We start from the raw sequence: 18,580 nt of genomic DNA on the forward strand, positions 1-18,580 counted from the left end.
AGCCCGTCGGGGGGGTAACAGGGCAGGGATGTTAACCACCGCCTCACACTGGAATAAAACGTGACATGAATCGCACATTGCAGACGGTACTTTCTTACTTACTCAACTTGTTTTCCCAACTGGCTTCAGTCTTTAAGACCAAGACAAGGTTCTTACTATTCTGGTAACCTATTAGAAGACAATCCAGTGTCACGGTTCCTCTACTCCCCCTGCAGGGAGATATTTAGGATTTCATGCTTTTATCAGAGAGACACTGAAGTACGACGACAGGAAAAATGTGTGAGGGAGAATGGGAGTGACACGCAACAATGGCCCCCAGCTGCGATTCGTGATTGGTGCCTCAATCCCTCGGCTTTTCACCAAGGTGCCCCTCAGCATGGATTTTTCTTCTTCTTTCAAACAAATATAAAAAAAAGGTTGTACAATGTGTTGTCTAACCACATCCAAAGCGAAATGGTACTATTGGTAAATGGAGTGTTTCAACACTACACGGCATCACTTGTCCATTCATAAACCCAAGGCGGCAGCTGCCACACAGAGTGCCACATGCCAATCAGGACTCTGGCCTCATACCGTTCATACACCACACACACACACACACTGCACAAGCAATTTCAGACTGGTTAAATAAAGGTCAAATAAAAAAATGAATAAACCATGATCCACGGATCCAAAAGACGGATCCAGGCGCTGTAAAACAACCCAACAAGCACTTAGTTTGAAGCGTACCGAGGCCTTTATGCTCATAATTCTCCCCGTTTGCTGTAATCACGGACACTTGTCATGCAGGGGTTTGGCCCCCCCATTTATGCCACATGTAATCACAAAATATTATTCGGTCTCATTTGTGTCATATTCGTATACGTTTTGTCCAAATGCCGGGTGTAAACGGTCACATAAAAACCCAGCTCTGTCAGACCGGGAGGCGGCAAGACGATCACTAAACACCGTTTCTGCCTTTAACGCTCCAACGGATTCATTATGTACAGAACTCCGTCGGCTTTGCAACCAATCCCAAAAGGAAGCGCTTCAACAGCAGAGAGGCCCAATCTTCTCCAAAATACACAAATAAATAAATACGGTGATGGAGAGGATTTTTAAGAGAAGAAAAAAAAGAAGTAGAGGGGATGAAATACAGGTGTGCCCCTGGGAATAGCGTTGCCCATCCCTCACAAGAAGCAGCCTTGTTGTGACAAGAGAGAGAGAGAGAGTGAGAGTGAGAGAGAGCGAGTCCTGGCAGGCCGGTGATTCATACGCCATGTTAGTGGGCTATTCTGCCATGATGCCATCTTCTTTACAAAGCTCAATAAAAAGAGACGCATGATCGTAAATCAAACACAGCAGATGGGGGAATGGGGGAGGGGGGGGGGGGGGTCCCGTCGCGCTCCACTCAAGCCCATTTGCGCCTTGTATTATTCACCCTAAACAAATATTATTCCACCAAGTCTCAGAGGACTTTAGAGGAGGACTGTATTTTAATAATGAAGCCGGCTTCAAATTACAGCGCCCGAGTCCCCTCGGCAATCCGGACCCTCTCCGCTGCGCTACTGCCAGTGCACAGGCAGAATAACGTTAGCACGCCGTGCTTACCCCAGCAAGATGCCAAAATCTAAGTGAAATTTTCAGTGGAAATGCTTGTTGTCAACACTGAACACGTCTGAGGAATAACTAATGCAGATCCCTGTGCAGCCCCCGTTTCCCTTTCTGATCTGGAAAAAGATCAATCCGGGTGATTCAGAAGTGACCAAAGGACCCTGAACTATTCACACCATAGACCTGCCAGAGATGGCGTGATGCTAACAGATAATAGACCCACTAGGCACACCGGGGGACAGTTAGTGAGTGAATACATGAATAAAGACTCTAACTGCCAGTCAGACCAATAGAATTAATTATATTACAGACATTACTGCCGAGATAAAACCACGAACGGCAATAAAGGCGGGAGAAAAGTAACGCTATAACCTTTTGACTGTCTGCAACAATGAATCTTACAGGAGAACATTTCAATTAAAGACCACCAGGTCAGGGCTGGGTTAAGTGGGCTGGCGGGGTCAACCGGTAGGAAACACGACACATGAGCAAATGTTTGAGTCACAATGACAAACTATTCTAGCAGGCAATGCTTGCCGTGTTCAAACATCAGCGTGCTAACATGCGTGCTAACATGCGTGCTATCGGGTACTAGTCACAAAGTACAGCTCGGGTTGGTAGGAATGTCATTGATTTGGGATAAATGGCGCAGAAGAAATAGTCAAAGGAACATCAAAGTGAGTGTGTTTCATCCTCTGGCCAGTTTCATGGCCTCTGTCCCATAGTTTGAGATGTTTCCGTCTACATGAGTTGGGCCGACAAAGCTGGAGCCAAACCACTAGCATGGCTAAAAAATGCAGTAAATTCATACATATTGCATGGGATACTGTAAATGCACACTGTAATTTATGAGCGCTTAAAAAAAGAAGAAAAAAAAAGGCTGACTTGCTAATCAAATGCAAATAAAAGGCTCTGAGTGTAAAATTACTTCGTAGCACTGGAGATATTTTTAGCAAATACACACAGAAGGTTGTGGGAGTTGTGTGTGAAGGTTTGCAGCTCGAGTGTGAACCCTCATAGTATCAGCTGCCTCAGTGAAAATCTCCCGCGAGCGAGAAGCACGATAGTTACCGTCCGCTTGTCCCCTTTGGCGTCCCTCTTGCAGGACAGGCAGGCGGCCATGTCCCGAGCCAGGCAGCCCAGCTTGTCTTTGACCAACCTCCCCAAGCTGAGCAGCACGGAGCCCCGCAGCAGGTCCTTCTCCTCGGCCTGGCAGCCGGACGGCCAGAACCAGCACATGGCCAGGAGGGAGCACAGGGCCTGCACAGGCGACTGGTCCCGCATGAAGAGCCCGACTAAGGTGGTGAGGAAGAGGCCCGGCTGAGGATCTTCATCGCTCACCGCCGGGGCCACGATGGGTATGGCCACGGCCACGGCCCCGGCTGCGCCGGCCACCCGCGGCGCGGCCATTTCAGCCATTTCCAGTCATGGTCGATCCGGGGTCCCAATCGGCCCCTGCGTCGCTCCCTCTTTTGTACGTTTTCTTTGTCTCCAGCTATGTCTTTCCAACTTGTTCACTGTGGAGTGGACTGACGAGAGCCGGCGAGCAAGAACGAACACTAAGCCCAGATTATTAGCCTGCTCACGGCCAGATGGCATCTGGCATCATGGTTTAGTCATAACACACACACACACACACGTCTCAGTAAATATACCCCTCCAGACTCCCATCCCAGACAGACATCCACCCCAGTCGGGTAAAGTAGATTCTCTTAACGTTGGGAAGGGGATGGTTGTAGCTCCGAGGAAGACGGGAGCGTGTTTGAAGAAGAAGATATGGCCCAATATCCGTAGGCATCTACCATATTCTTTTGAAGTCTAGGAGCCGCGATGAGAGAGGAGAATCGAAAAAAGGAATAATTTAAACTTTCTGTTAGTCACACATTTTTTTTAAAAGTGTTAAAAACACCTCTCAGACTCCTCTCGTCCATAAGGGACCTGAAGGAGAGACGAGGTAATAGAAACCGCCCAAATGCTGCAGCCGACTAATACCTTCTTCTGATCAGAGATGAAGCGGAATAACATCACTACTTGAATCAGGTGAATCAAGCCAAATCTCTCTCTCTCGCTTACTGAGAGCCAGACAGAAGATGGCTCCGGTGTAGCTCTCCTCATAAGTCCATTTAAATGCTCTTATGGAGACCTTTAGTCTGGACGAAGGCAAAGAGGCTTAATATGTCTGTCCCCTGTTTAAACCTCGAGTCAAACACATGACAGGCAGCCTTACAACGTGCAGTAACATGGCAGTAGAAGTGATGCTACACACACTGATATACAGTGATAATCCCAACTTCCTGCATACTTAATGTAATTGTAATATTAACTGTCCAAAATCTAAAAGATGTTCTGTACTTTTTACTATCTTATAAATGATGAAATTTTAAACGCTGGAAACGGTAAAATGTTCGGTATATATATTTCTCTATTGATCAACCGACTAATAATTTCAGTGACAAGAACCTTAATGTCACCCTGCTATGTTCCTCTGCTTGTGCAAAGGTTGACGTGTTGACTGGTGCCATGTGGGGAATTCAGATCATGCCAGATTACTTCCCGTGTCTCTTCCATCTGTCTCCTGAGAACGCCCGGAACGCTATGGAGGAGTGTGATGTGATGAGGACCTTTCAGCAGACAAATCCCCATCGAGCCGCTATTAAAGCCCTTCAGTTGCTAAACCAGTTAAGATTAGGTAAAGCACAAACAAACAAAAAAAAATGGATGCCGGCGTTCATATTTTGCCTAAATGCATTCGTATGATTGCACAACTTCACAGCGCGAGGCATGTCAAATTATTTTGACGGACCTTGCGGGGGAGTTTTCCGGCACCAATTCAGTTCGCGTCCGCAATCGATTGGTTACGGCGACACCGCTTTAAAACGATTGCTGTGTGCCGTGTAGCCAAACGTCCCATTGAGTAACCCACAGGCGCAGGAGTCACAATCAGTGCCTCTATCAATTAAGCAAGTGAATAAAGTAAAACATTGCTAACCGTGCCTGGTGAGCGCCTCAAAATCACACACAAACACACGGATCGCTCTTGTGTAATAACCACAAATTGGAAATGTAAAAGGGCCGATTAATCAAGGATAGTTCGCCTAGTGAGAAGGCAAAAATGCAAAGTATTCACCAGCCTTTGTTTTGCCACAGTGGCCGACACTCCCTGGTGGAGGCATAGCGCCGGTCCTCCTTTTGTGCCTCAAGTGAGCACATATGCAGTGACATAAGCGCGCGCACACACACACACACCTTTCTCCCATCCACTCCTCCGCTGAGCAGCAGCAGCCGTGGTGCAGTGCAGATCCCAGCGCAGCGGGACTGACTGGGCATTCAGAAAGAGGAGACTTGGGCACGAGTCCTCCTCTCTAATCCACCTCCCGGCTGACCTCGGGTCAAATGCTGCACGGCATCTTCCGACACAGGCAATTAGAGGAGAGCGGCATGGGCAGCTACAGCAATTAGAGGTGGTTTTCTGGATATTTGGCCTGGATTTACTATCAATGAATCATTAATGAAATAAACACGACAACATGACGGCCTATTCCCTTTCCAATTTAGGCCTCGTTACATAACGAGCAGGTTGGTGAAAGTGTGCCAGACATGCACTCAACGTTGTTGACAGTAACTACGTAGCTCACAAAGGACACGACGTATTAGCTAAATTATGTAAGAGAAGGGGCATATGCATGAACGTACACACACACACACACACACACACCTCGGCTGTCTTGCAGCCATGTCCAGATCACTGGCACGTGGCTCTTTGTGATGACCACGCACTCATTACTGCTCCCCATAAACACTGGTACACACACTCACTTTCCCTTCTTGCATCACTGCGGGCTGTAATTCCCAACGGGACGGGCTCATGCTCAATTTAATGACTTCAATAAACTGCATATCAAAAACCTGGCCGGATGCTCGACAACAGACAGAACAGAAATAGGCATGCAATCTGGCATGAATCATTAGGGACAACCATTGGGCATATTCACAGATATTACAGACACTAGAGTTGTATCGATTGCAGGCCGCCTGCATAGTGTTTAAGAGTAAAGACAGGACCAAGAAGGCAGACACAAGCACCAGGAATTTGTCACAGGAAATATGAGTATTTACAAAATATACTGTTTGTTGGTTTCGATATGATGCTACATATGCAAGTTTGAGTGGATGTGATTTATTTATGCACGGCGGGAATACTCAGTCACGTGCACGCATGCGTGCATGTATGCATGTACGTGTGTGTTGAGGAGGCAGTGGGCACAGCCACTTCTCTTTAGCCCGCATCCTATCTGCATGACAGTAATAAGCTGTGTTGGTACCGCTGGCTACGATGGCGTATCTAGTTATGGTAATGCCAAAGAAATTGGTGCCTGTCTGGTTTCTGACAATCCCACAGCTGCCAGTGTGAGTGGGCACAAACACACACACACACACACACACACACACACACACACACCACAGTGTGCCCACTTTTATTCAACACAGACTAACCCGGCAGGGGGAAGGGGGGAGAAAGAGAGGGAGGGAGAGAGAGGGGGGGGGGGGGGTGCTGTAGGTGGATTTCTATGAGACAATGGAAATACTTTCTTTTCAGCTCTCCTACCTTGCTGTGCTGAACGGGCCTGAGCGTGCAGAGGGAGGAGCTGTCCTCCAGTCCTACACCCGGGGAACCAGAACCATCAGCTGCATTGCCCACATCTGGGGAAAGAGAGAGAGACAAGAGGACATTTTTTAAATCGGGTTGAGCTTTAGTAGGCGTGTGCGTGTACTGAAGCACATCCTTCTATTGACCACAGTACACAAACAATGGAAGCTAGTTATTGTTTAAAACCATCGATGCGGCCTGCCGCTCTCGTAGATTGTAAAATATGTCTTCTTTCTAGTAGTAGCTATGAAACTCTATGTGTTTGCACTTAATCCGTAATGACATGGGGGACGTTAGCGAATACCCCCAGTGACCTGTCTTTACATTCAAGGTCCAAGAGGACAAACTCTAGCGGTTGGCACACGAACAGACTTTATCCTTGATTGTAGCCTGGGAGGCGGGCTAATGTGACAGCAGGAAACAACGGCAAACTTCTGGACCTCCTGTGGAGCAGAACCTCTTTTTCAAGATGCCAATCAGCTGATGGAGTAGATTCACAAAAGATATCCAGTAATCGGAATTTGGTTCTTTTTGTCTCGCACATTTGCACGAGGCCGAATCCATCAAGATAAAAACACGGTTTCCTGTGGATGTCATCGTTAAACGATTTGTGTTAATGTCTGATTTCACCTCCGTGCCTCTTTATCCGCCTGTCTGAAATCACACGCCCTCTAGAGAGCGAGAAGCAAACTGCAGGCGCTTTGATCACACCGCTCTCCGTAATGAGGCCGTCAAGTCCTTAATTCCTCCCGGCTCAATTACGGCTGTGGAGCAGGAGGCACTAATGAATTGCAATCATTGAGATGAGGCTTGATACTTTCTGGGAAACGGACTCTTTGTTTATACTTTTCATGCCAAACAATGAAAAAAAAAAAAAAAAAGTCAACAGAAAGGCAGTTGTAATGTTTTGGTGCGTTGTAATTATTTTTTCAAGGATGTTAAAAGGCAATTTAAAAGGCGCGTGTCCTGAAGCCGCAAAAGTTTAATTCGCCGCCGTCCTCAAATCTTCAGATTTTAAATGGAAATAATTAGACCACATGAACTGAACAAACCGAAGAACTGCAACAAATGTTAAACCTGACTCGGGCTGCACCAATACATCCGCCTTACCTTTTCAGATCGAGGCTCGAACCAACAAAACGTATCCCTACCAGCCGGGCATCAGCTGTGTTGCTCCGGGCAACTTGGATGGACTTACTATTTCTCCAACACCTCAGATCCCCAGTGAGAGAAAACCAAGCTGACGGGCAGCTCTGCATTCACAGTCAAAAACCCACCCTGGTCTCTCCTCTCCCTCGCAGAACTGTGAGACTTCATCTCTGGTCCTTTAGACTTTTGAGCGTGTTGAGGGAAGGGGTGGCTCTTGAGGAAGTACCGAACGAAATGCGGTCTTCACCAGAGCAGAAGTGATGTAAGCTGTTTTGTGGTTTAAGAAACAAACCTTTCGCAGCAAACGCTATTAAGCCACCGACGAGTAACTTCGAGGCTTTGCTAAATCCCATATTGCTGAGACTAACGAACTCAAAAACTCATTTGGAAACGGAGCGTGATGCAAAGACATGAAACTGAAAACTGGATGCGTCGACAGGGTGTTGACTGTGAGCAGTGGCCGACCCACGTTTGTTTAGAGGAAGGATGACACAGCGTGATTACCTTGCTTTCAGAGAAAACTTGATAACAGCACACAGAATCGAGGAAGGGCTAAACGAAAGTGTGTGTCGAGCATTTCACAGCCGACACGTCGGTTTCTCCTTCTCACCATCTGTCTGACAAAATGAAACTAAGAGGCATCACTATCGACTCTACCTTCAATTGTGCCGTTAAGCAAGTAAAACCGATATCATTTCCCAGTGCAAATCCATCCCCGCTAACGACCAGATGTACGGGGATTTCTGTGGTTCGGTGCCACACTGGCATAAGCACCTGAAGAGGACTTGGCGCGGTGGTGCTTGCCGCGGACCTCCTGGTTGGGTTTGAGGGGAGGGGCCCGGGGGTCGCAGGTCACCGGCGGCGGCGGCGACGGCAGCGCCCCGTCCCTCCTCAGGCTGAGGTGCAGGTCTTGTTCGGCGAAGAGCGTCTGGATCAGAGCCAAGTCGAGGCCCGACACACACCTGCCGTTCAGCACCAGGATCTCGTCGCCCGGACGCAGGCCTGACAAGAGACAAGCGAGTTGCAGAAAAAGGCGGAGGGAGGGAGGAGAGCAATGGAATCGATGGCTTCAGCGTTATTTGCGGCACTCCTGAGTGAGCGGGCACCTTCGTTGAACGCCAGGTCGTCGGGGAGCACTTCGCTGACAAAGATCCTGCTGTTTTTCTGGCTGTCAATGTGTCCCGTTACTGCGAAGCCTGGATGAGAGACGACAGATGGAGCCCAGCAAGGAGAGTTAAGATGACGAAAGCTACAGACACAACCACATCTAAAATCAGTCCACGTATACGCGTGGTCGCCTCACCAAAGTCTCCTGCGTCGCTCGGCCTTCTCATGTGCAGATTAAAAAAATTAACCGGGACCACCTCCAACTGATCATTGACCTACAAGGGGGACAGCAATGCACGTTGAGCAAAGAGCAGATCACCAAGAACGCCGCGTGGCGTGACGTTGCATGTTCTCCCTCCTCACCACGTCGCCGAGGAGCTCTCCAGGAGCCAGGTATCGGACCTCCACGCCCTGCCCCGCTCGCCTGTGCAGTCTGAGGCAGTGCAGGCCCGCGTCCAGCTGTTTCACCTGTGCACACTAATGTTCAGTGGGCTGTATGCACAAAATCAGCGGACATATTTCATGCACCAGCGCTCATTCACACAGATGCTGTGGGGCCGGGGCGTGAATTATTCAGCGACTTTACACTTTGCGATGAGGAATTCGCGGTAAACAAAAAAAGCTTTGCCCAGGGGAATTTGCCGTGCGTGCGTGTCCATGTACGTGCGGCCCTTCTTAAGGGGCCGTGTGAATGAACAGAGGTGTTATTTCAAGCTCATGGGGACATAATGTAGCCAGATCTGCTTCTGCAGGTGCTCAAACAAAGACCATTCGACTATTACGTCACGGCTGAAAATAAAACACAAATTAACGTTGTATACAGGTGCAGTTAAACCCCACATTACAGGAAAAAAATACACAACATTACCATTAAGTACAGGTGGTAGGATTAAGTTAAAATAAAAGACCACTAAATCAAAATTGTCATACTGTTGGGGGGGTTTGCAACACCTGTCAGCGCATTGTTCTCCTATTGTGGTGAAATGTCATAATTTCTCCGCAGCAAGCTGCCAAGCAAACCTTGCAAGATGCAGAGAGAAGGTCGGCGGCCGTCTGGTCTCTTCTGACAGGAACTTGGACCGTCAGGCCGTCTGGCATGTAGACACACGTCAGCGCGTCCGAGGCGCCGCTGATGCCGTCCCACAAACTGCCCTCAGGGGGCGACATGGAGTAGATGCTGGTCAGCATGTCCAGCCTCTGTGGGAGAGGGTAGGAAGGGTGCGGGTAGAGGAAATGAGGGGGGCGGGCGGGGGGGTAGTAAATGGAATCAGAGGGCGGGAGGGAGGGAAAGGTAGACCTTGAGTAACAGCACACAAATCAATACGGCTCCATTAGTCCGAATGCTTGGCTGTGGATCAAGCAGCGGAGCGGAGATGTCATACAATTAAGCCTTTCAAAAGAAGTCACTTGACAACACGTAAGAGTCAGCGTACTGGCCCGTGTACACAAGCGGATCGTCGGGGGGGGGGTGTCGACCGGCGGACTAGACTCCCTGGCGATGTCGCCTCGTTCATTCGGTTTCAAAAGCCACAGCCGCAATTCTGGCCTAAGTGAGGGATTCACGATTTATCTTAAAGATCAAATCAAACGGCCATTTCAAGGTGGTTGCTTGATGGTGGCATTAACAGTGAGGTTTGTGCTGGGTATTATGGGGGGGAAGAGGGGGGGGGGGGGGGGGGGGGGGCTGGCCCACCAGTCAGCCATTTGGGGGTTTTGGTTGCGACTCTGTGTCTCTGGAGGGGGAAAGCGGCGCTGTTGCACGGAGGGGCCTGCCGGAGAGACTCCACGGTGCAGCAGAAGGCCTCAATTATCAAAGCCCCAGATGCCTCAGACGAGGATTTCTGTCTGGTGTCTGTTTGAGAAGCTGACAGCCTGCAGTTGATGCATCACCGCGAGGAGGAAAAAGACCGTTTCCCCTGTCAGACAACAAGCCTAAAAGGGACAAGCCGTGGCCTCTGATTCAGAGCGTCACCCACGCGCACACAAACACACACAAATGCATACACTTCTCTCCGTGCAGCTGAGGTAGCCGCGGGCGCAAGACGCACACATTTTCTCAATTTGTCATCTAAATGTCCGTTGACTCGCCTACGTAAGGAGCCAGAGTCGAAATAAACGCCGCCAGTGTTCTTTGCTAAATGTTCCCCCTCCAAACCTGCCAGGATGCAGGAACACAAGGTGCCACTTCAGCGCACACACTCGGCCTGTGTGTGTGTGTGAGGGACGTGAGGTCATGCTTACCGAAAGAGAAAACGAGCCGTCATGGCAACTCGTTGCATGACCGCCCACGTTTCGTGTCACAGCGACGTGGCGTGACCGGAAAAAACAAAGATTTGGTGGAGTGCGCCGACCCGACGAGCGGCTGACTAACAACTGTGCGCTCATTCATGGCCGCAGGAGGGTTGCGACACACCGACGGTTGTCCGGTCAACGTTCCATGAACGACTGCCAAGAGCCTGGTCCGGACACGCGCCGGACTCCAACAAGTGCTCTGTGTGGCGAGTGTGTGTGTGTCTGTGTGTGTGTGCGCGCGTCGCCTGGATTCAGCCGCCCGGCGTCCCGCAGCTTCTGGAACGTGGATGCAAGTGCGCACCCTTTCCTTTCCACTAAGCAACTGGAAAACACAAACGTCACAGGACTGCCGGGAGGAGACAGCGTGGCCGTGAAGGAGAAACAGAGAAGCAGTTGAGATCTATTTCAGGAAAATTTCTATTCAAAGGCGATTCACTTCCTCAAAGCTGCAACCAAGGTTCCTTATTGCGTTGCGGTCACAAACCTTTCAACACACACACACACACGCTAGCTTGTAACCGCCTACACTGTCAAGCGCCGGTGCCATTTGTTTCATGTAGAAGTCGGAGGTGTGTATTTGTGGGTAGAGAAGTGTGGTGAGACGAGGTGAAGCATGAAAGAGGCATCAGCATGTTCCGATCGAGATCACCGGCCAATAACCTTTTTATAGAGACAGACAGAGAGAGAGAGAGAGAACACTTTTCTGTGGGAAACAAATAGTTAACAAGTTAAACCTGAATCTTATCCCTTAACCATACGTTGATTACCCCATTGAATTATGTGAATAGCTCAAAGTGAGTGTCAGAATGCCACACAAAGGGCCAGGAGTTCACTATTCAAGTCAACCCCGTCCACTCCCTCCTGTGCCGACAGGAGGAGCGCGTGGATGAAGGATTTGTAGAGTAAATGCCACGGCGGTCCCACGCTATATATACACGAAAGCTCGCACGGAGACGTACCCTTCACTCGACTTCACTTTGACGGATTAGCGGAAGATGATTGCTTATGAGAGTAATTCGGCGGATTTGAGACAACAGCAGCAATGTCATCAAGACAGATGATGTATGTGCCAACAAAAATCAATAAAGCTCAGCCGTCCTCCCCCTGCCTCACCTTTTCTGCCCCAAAGGGGCCTAATCCCCTTAAATCAAACCCATTCCACTGACGAGCCGGTTTCCACCTCCAACTCTCGGAGAGACCAAAATACGCCGCCGCATTAAAAAAATAGATTGAAGCGTTGACTCAATGAAGGCCGTTGTTGTGTCCCGAGTCCATTACTAGGCCCTAAATGGGGGAAGTTTTAACACTTGCCTCATTCACCACACTCACACGATGAATCATAGCATCCTGCGGAATAGAAGACTCTACCCGTCTAAAAGCGTCTATTGTTCTTATCTGTCACCGACTGGAAAGATTGGATGAGATTTGACGCGAGGGGACCGAAAATATATCTATCAAACATGTCAGGGCTCAGCTGCAGAATAGCTCCATTTGAATTTTAAAAAAAGGTATTTGCTTGCTTAAGAGTCACTTCAGAGCGTTCTCAGCAGGTGGGCTGCAGCCAAAATCAGTCAATAGTTGAATATTTATGGGAATATTTGAATCGGCTTTATTGCGGACATTGAAGTGAGAGGGTTGATATCGCTCTGTTTAATACGATGCTACATCTAGCAGGCGTTGATGCTGGATGTAGCATGCTTTGATGTTAGCTTAGCATAGAGACTGGAAACGGGGGGAAACTGTAAGCGTGGTAATGTATCCAAAGAAAAGGCTCAAAACAAGAATTTGCTCTTCCCTCTTTGTGCCCAGCCAAGAAATAGTTAATTGTTGTTTTAACACCAAGTAGTTTGTGTACGAACAAGCTAACCTGCTGCTGGCCGTGGCCCCATTGCCACACAGACGGGCACGACAACGACGTCGATATTCTCGTCCAACTCTTGCTTGAAAGTATCATTTGGGGTTTATTGCGAAATGATTCTCATTTTTGAAATGTTAAAGCCTGACGGAGCAGAGATGGAGGCCTGTTGACAGGGCCACACGTGCCATACCGAGGTGTGCGACCGCCCCGTAATCAGGCTGCATAATTCACGCTCCTCAACCGCCCAGCAACCTTTACCGGAAATCAACACACTCACACTCTCACGTGTGGTCGACACTCTCCGTTAACAGAGTCACGCCCCAAAATTGGAGGCCCGCCGGAGTTCAACGCGGTTTGAAAATCTGGTGTTGGACGTGCAGCGCATTTCTGTTTCAGACACCTGCTGATAAACATGAAAAGAACCGCTGCTTTGATCACGCACGAGTAAATTACAAAGGGCAGACACACACTTCTTGATACACGCGCGCGATTAATATCATCTTTACACGGACCACTATCAAAGCGATGAAGCGCTGCGGAGGTCAAAGTAACACCGCCTTGACTTCTTCACGCCTAAAACGATAATTCAGCTCGTAAAACAGCGCCGCGGGATAAAAGATGGCAGTGGAAAATTTAATAGATATATCAAAGATCCACAAGCCGCATCGGACAGAGTTACCCGACGCCATAACTCACCTCCGTGCTCCGGGGGGGGAGGCCGTACGTTTGACCTCCGGCGTCGCTCTCAAAGATCTGAAACAAAGCGACGGACAGTTAGGAGCGCAGACGGAGGGGCGCGGCGGCGCCCATCGACTCACGGGCAATTTGAGTCGCCGGCAAACACAATACCAGACACACACACACACACGCACACACACAAGCAGTGCTATTATGTTGTTAATTAAAAACTACGTGTGGCGAGTGCTGCGCTTTGATAGCGCTGCTAAACGGGCTCTGTAGCCTTTGAAGGTGCGATGGTGGGTATATGTGGCGTGTGTGCGGACACGGAGCGGTTTCTGTGTGGAAGAGACATGAAAGGGAGAAACAGTCCAGTTACAGAAGAAGAGGACGCACACACACACACACGCGCGCACACACACACACCGAGCCCTCGGTGTGGAAATCTCTCTCTTGATCCACTTCCTCATCTTCCTCAACGTCTCCTCCTCAGAGCCTCTCCCTGCCCTGTGAGGCGCGTCGTGTTGGAGGTGACTCTGCCGCCTCGGAGGGCTTTAACACCTCCGTGGTTGCTCAGGATCGGGATTGTTTCCCCCCCCCCCCCCCCTCTCAAGAAGCTTAATTTAAAGTGAGATAAACTCTATTGTGACGGTAAGAAGGAGGCTGACCTCCGAGCAGACGAAACTCATCCAGTGCAGTTATAAAGCGGCTGTAAACAGACTAATTTTAGAACGCTCACCAACCCGTCCACAAATCCTCAGACCTTTCTGGCCTACTTCCCACAGCCGACCTGCTCCTTACCGTATACATAGCTCACTTAAGACGGATGAGGAAAAAAAAAAGAGGGAAGGAGATTGGGGGGGGGGGGGGGGCGTGACTTTGGGGCACGGTTGCTAAGCGCGGCGGTGCAGTGGTAAATGAGATTTAGGCTCAGGCATCGCAGATGAGTCAGTATGGAAACTGTGGGAGAAAGGCGCCGGCTAACGCTTGTGTGTTTGTGCCCTGAGAAACAGGCGGTTTGAGAGAGGACGTGGCCGGAGAAAACTCAGACAAATGGGGAGGAGGAGAGTGAGATGAAACTCCTCCGTAGGGACGTCAAATAGAGAGAGTGGAGTAAGAAGCAACAAACGTGTGTCTCGTCGCTACAGCAGAGAATAGCCAAGGAGCTGAAGTCAAAAACAGCAGAAAACCAGAACTGTGAAACTCCCTCCAAGCCCTGACCGGCCTTTTTCTGTTCCTGGCTCGCTTCTACGCAAAGAAAAAATGATATCTGAAAAGCACTAAAACAAGCTTGTGAGAGAAGGTGGTGGGAAAAAAATAAAAGGGAGGCTGTTTAATATTTAGCGGCCTTTACAACGACCATCTGCTGGTGCTTGCTGGGCTGAGAGAAAGAGTGGAGAATGCCACACATGGCGCTCAATAATTCATGCGCGCCACCGCCGCCGTCTGCACCGCGAAATGTAACTGGGCCTCATTAGGCCCGGGCCGGGCTGGACCTCGCCGGGAAAACAATATCTATCCGCGGACGGGACGGGTGCGAACGCACAAGCATAAATGTCACAGAGCAGGTGGTGGGACGGCTGAGCAAGATGAGCCCAAGTGGAACGGGGCTCAGTCACCGCGGAGTCCACGGTTGACCCGTAGCTGTGCGACCGCCAAAACAGTACGCAAAGGGTTGAAGGGTCGGCGAAACCGTGCCTCCTCCTCTCCGCTCCTTCCCCTCCTCTCAGCTACTGAACAGAGTTCTGTAAAAGCCGAGCAGATGAGTATTTCCATGTGGCGATTCTAAAAATAGACAACCATGAGCTCAGCATGCTCCAGGGATATACCCTCGGTGTTCGGAGGGGCGGATTTCAGTATCAATGAATCTTCCGCTCGCACGGGTCTAATTATTAACCGGTGAGGATTAAGACCTGGGAAAGGAATGCCCCTCTGTGTTCATGCTGATGGGGGATGTGCGCTCGAGGGGGCAGGAACGTGAGCTTATGTGCTTCGAATTAACGCAATCTTTTTTAATGGGACAAAAGGGCTGAGATGGATGCATGACTGTAGCAGTGTCTTTCTTTCTTGAGGGTGAGGAGCAATGAGGAGAAGGGTTTCATCAAGGCGGGTTTCCGTGGAGATTATTTAGAGACAAAAGCTGCTGCCGGGCTTGTCAGACACACACAATACGCTAATATTTGGTGATTTTTGATATGTGCATCTAATTAATGCGCTGATCTGCTTGCGCGCGTTGTGGTACCTGTGAGGCGGAGGGCCTTTTATCCCGGCCCCTCTTCGTAAGGTTGTCGAGGCCTTTGAGAGACGAGAAAAGGCCTTTCTTGCGCCGTCGGTGCGTCAGGGACAGCGAGCGCCTTCTGAGTGTGGCCTCGTCTCTGGAGCAAATCTGAGCAGACACACGGAGCCATCAGAACTGCAAAACTCGACGAAAAAACACATTTCAATGATTTCCTTTCACTCCAGTAATGCGTGAAGGTAGAGTGTGTTGGAAGGTGTTTTGCCTGAAAGAATGGTAATGTAACAAATGCACAAGTAGTGTCCAAAGGCATCCAGTCAGTGCACACACATGGACCTTTGATTGCGTATTGTGCATGATGTGTGTTAGTCATTCATCTGCTCGTTCTCAGGGCTCGTCCTGTGTTTCCTCACCAGCGCGTGGAAGGAAGAGACAGAGAAGATCCCCAGACGTCCCAGGGTGGCTTTGGTTGGTCGGCTGGCCGTTGCCAGCAGGCTCTTCGGGTTAGGCAGCTCTCCCCCCTGTAGACTGGCCAGGTAGCAGCGCATCCTGAACAGATCCATGTTAAACTTCTCCAGATTCTGCTCCCACTGCTGGATCTGGAGGAAAAAGGAAGATGTTTACTTAACAGGTTTCTAAATGGTTTTTGTGGGATAGCTGAGGGTGAAAGGGAGGTAAAAGAGGGGTGGGGGGGTGGGGGAGAGAGGGCCATGGAGGGGCCTCCGGGGTCAGCCGAGGGGCTTTGCATCAAGCTGCAATTGTTTGCAGATGTTGGCGGAGGGTGAGGGCACATATTAGTGGGGGTTTGATGCGACTATACATCCGCAACATCCAGCCGAGGAGTCAGAGTGTGGGCAGTAAATCCTGATGCTCGTTTCTTATGAAAGTCTAGAGAGAGTGGTGATGTTGCACAGAACACCCGCACACACGCACAAACACGACATGCACACAGTTTACAGTGGCTCGCCCCATCCCTCTTTGCACTATGTGCACTATGAGAAAGTGCTTATTTTGTTGGCAGGAGACTGGTTTTATTGAGAAAACTCAAGTTAAACAGCTCTCTGTAACCACTGACTTTAATAGGTCTCGTCTGCACTGCGAGTTTCTTTACAATAACGCACCCGATGGCATTTTGCTAGTAGGTCTCATTTACGTCGAGGGCATTCTGTAGACATAGGAACAGGAGGGTGGTGGTTTTATTAACCTCAGAGTTTTTAAACATCTCCAAAAAAGACCAGAAATCCACATGGGACCATACTGGGCGATGTGCTAAGCCCGTAAAAACGCCCGCGTACCCACCAGCGCAGGTGGCCTCCCTTAACAAGCCTCGAGTCAAAGATCGTCATTATTCCCTTTCCTGACTTGAACCACGAAGACAGCTTTTAGGAATCCACAGGCTTTGGGTCAAAATGGCAACGCATTGTGGCATGTCAGTTACATAAATGAGTGGAAACATGTAAACAGTACGGCATTCGAATATTCACTTCTATATCTGTAAAATCAGTATCGTTACTTTTTATAATATGTATATATTAAAGTTTCTAACTTTTGGTGGTAACATTTATTTTTCATTTAAAGCCAAACTATTCAACTTTTGAAAGAATAAGTTTTTCATGTTTTTCCTCTTTGTCTACAAACAAATGGTCCTAAGCAGTAAAACAAACATTTCATCTGCTCCAGGAGTACTTACTATAACTAGTAGCTTTAAGTGGCTAAAGTTAGTTAGTTAAATGAATACGCCTCTGCATGTATAGTACTGTTACACTGTGTTTTTGTCCTAGCTAGCATTATCTCATAAATGTCACAGGTCAGTAAAACCACGTAGCCGCCTATAGCTAGAAGCTAAAGGGAGCTCTAAAGAGATCACACCACCATCTCAAATGTAGCACAATGAAGTATAATAAAAACAACTTTTTTGCAACTAAACAGGTATTCTTTTTGGGAAAACGTTAGTCCCAGATAGCATTAGCATGCTTAGCAAGAAGCATAGAAGCTAATGCAGATAGCTTTTGTGTCTTTGTTCTCATCATTCCATAAGCAAGCTGACAAACAGACCATGTACATTAATCTTCCGATAGTAAGTAAAGCAAGAAAGAATGTTTTTATCCTGCTATTCCTCCGTCATTATATGTAAAAGGGTGTTCTGCAGGAACAGTAAATAAATCCCACTGGGTGGTTTGAAGAGAACTTCAGACAGGGAGGAAGGTACTACTGAGTAAATGAGATATGCTCCTTCTTCAAAAGCAAAGGCAAATTCAGCAGAGTTGCTGCGTCAGAATAAATTGCACATCTATGTATAACTATCAGGCAATATACCAGCAAGGCCCAGATTTATACCCCATCGGAGTCAAATATCCAAGTCTTCATTTAGGGATGTTTTAAAATAGCCCTGCAGATTTTTTTTGATTTGATGATTCATGCCACGGGTGCATCACTGACTGCCTATATGCATTCTGTTGCATCATGCCTTTAGCAGGCCTGAATAACTGCAGTGAGACAACCAACATCAGTAAAAAGCAAGGCATGTGTTGTCCCATCTGGCCTGAATGCACGCAAACTTATTTTCATTCACTTAAGCGCTATCAAGCCCAGCACAAGCCTTCCTTTTAACAGAGTCCCATCTTTTCTTATTTCCCCTCTTTATCTGCCCCTGCCTTTCTGTAAAAAGCCCTAATGCCTAATAAGTCTTTCAATGCAACCTGATCGCAGTGTCTACGTGAACAAGACTGTGTGAAAGGGGGCAAATGCTGTCTTCAAAAGAGGTCTACTGGCACCGATTTCGGCAGACATCGGTGGGAGTGGGGTACATCAAAGTGGGGCCCTCGTTGGGGTTAGACAACCCCATCGAAACCTTAAATCTATCATCAGCCTCGGGGGCGCCTGCATCCGAGTCCCGTCCCATACCCCTCTGACCCTATCATTGACTCCAGCCTCTTTCCCTTTGTGTCCTCTGAGGTGGCATGCTGGCTAATTGGAAACAGATCACACGCTCAGTCTCGCACGCGGCAGCGACATCTCC

At 48.8% G+C, this 18,580-nt stretch overlaps 1 protein-coding gene across 6 annotated transcripts in view; it reads right to left on the reverse strand.

Moving 5' to 3' along the window:
• LOC120833178 (rho guanine nucleotide exchange factor TIAM2) overlaps positions 1–18,580 on the reverse strand; it is a 92,132-nt gene that overhangs the window by 14,021 nt on the left and 59,531 nt on the right. For 5 of the 6 annotated variants that reach the window (XM_078089505.1, XM_078089503.1, XM_078089504.1 and 2 more), the window contains exons 7-15: positions 15,975–16,160; positions 15,568–15,711; positions 13,344–13,400; positions 9,518–9,694; positions 8,861–8,965; positions 8,694–8,772; positions 8,497–8,586; positions 8,165–8,392; positions 6,200–6,294 (exon numbers count right to left, since the gene is read on the reverse strand). In XM_078089505.1, coding sequence (XP_077945631.1) covers positions 6,200–6,294; positions 8,165–8,392; positions 8,497–8,586; positions 8,694–8,772; positions 8,861–8,965; positions 9,518–9,694; positions 13,344–13,400; positions 15,568–15,711; positions 15,975–16,160 — 1,161 coding nt within the window. The remainder of the gene's footprint in view (positions 1–6,199; positions 6,295–8,164; positions 8,393–8,496; positions 8,587–8,693; positions 8,773–8,860; positions 8,966–9,517; positions 9,695–13,343; positions 13,401–15,567; positions 15,712–15,974; positions 16,161–18,580) is intronic. The other variant, XM_078089508.1, reaches the window with a different exon arrangement.

Source organism: Gasterosteus aculeatus, chromosome 15, assembly GCF_964276395.1.
Source record: "Gasterosteus aculeatus chromosome 15, fGasAcu3.hap1.1, whole genome shotgun sequence".
NCBI classification, from domain to species: Eukaryota; Metazoa; Chordata; class Actinopteri; order Perciformes; family Gasterosteidae; genus Gasterosteus; species Gasterosteus aculeatus.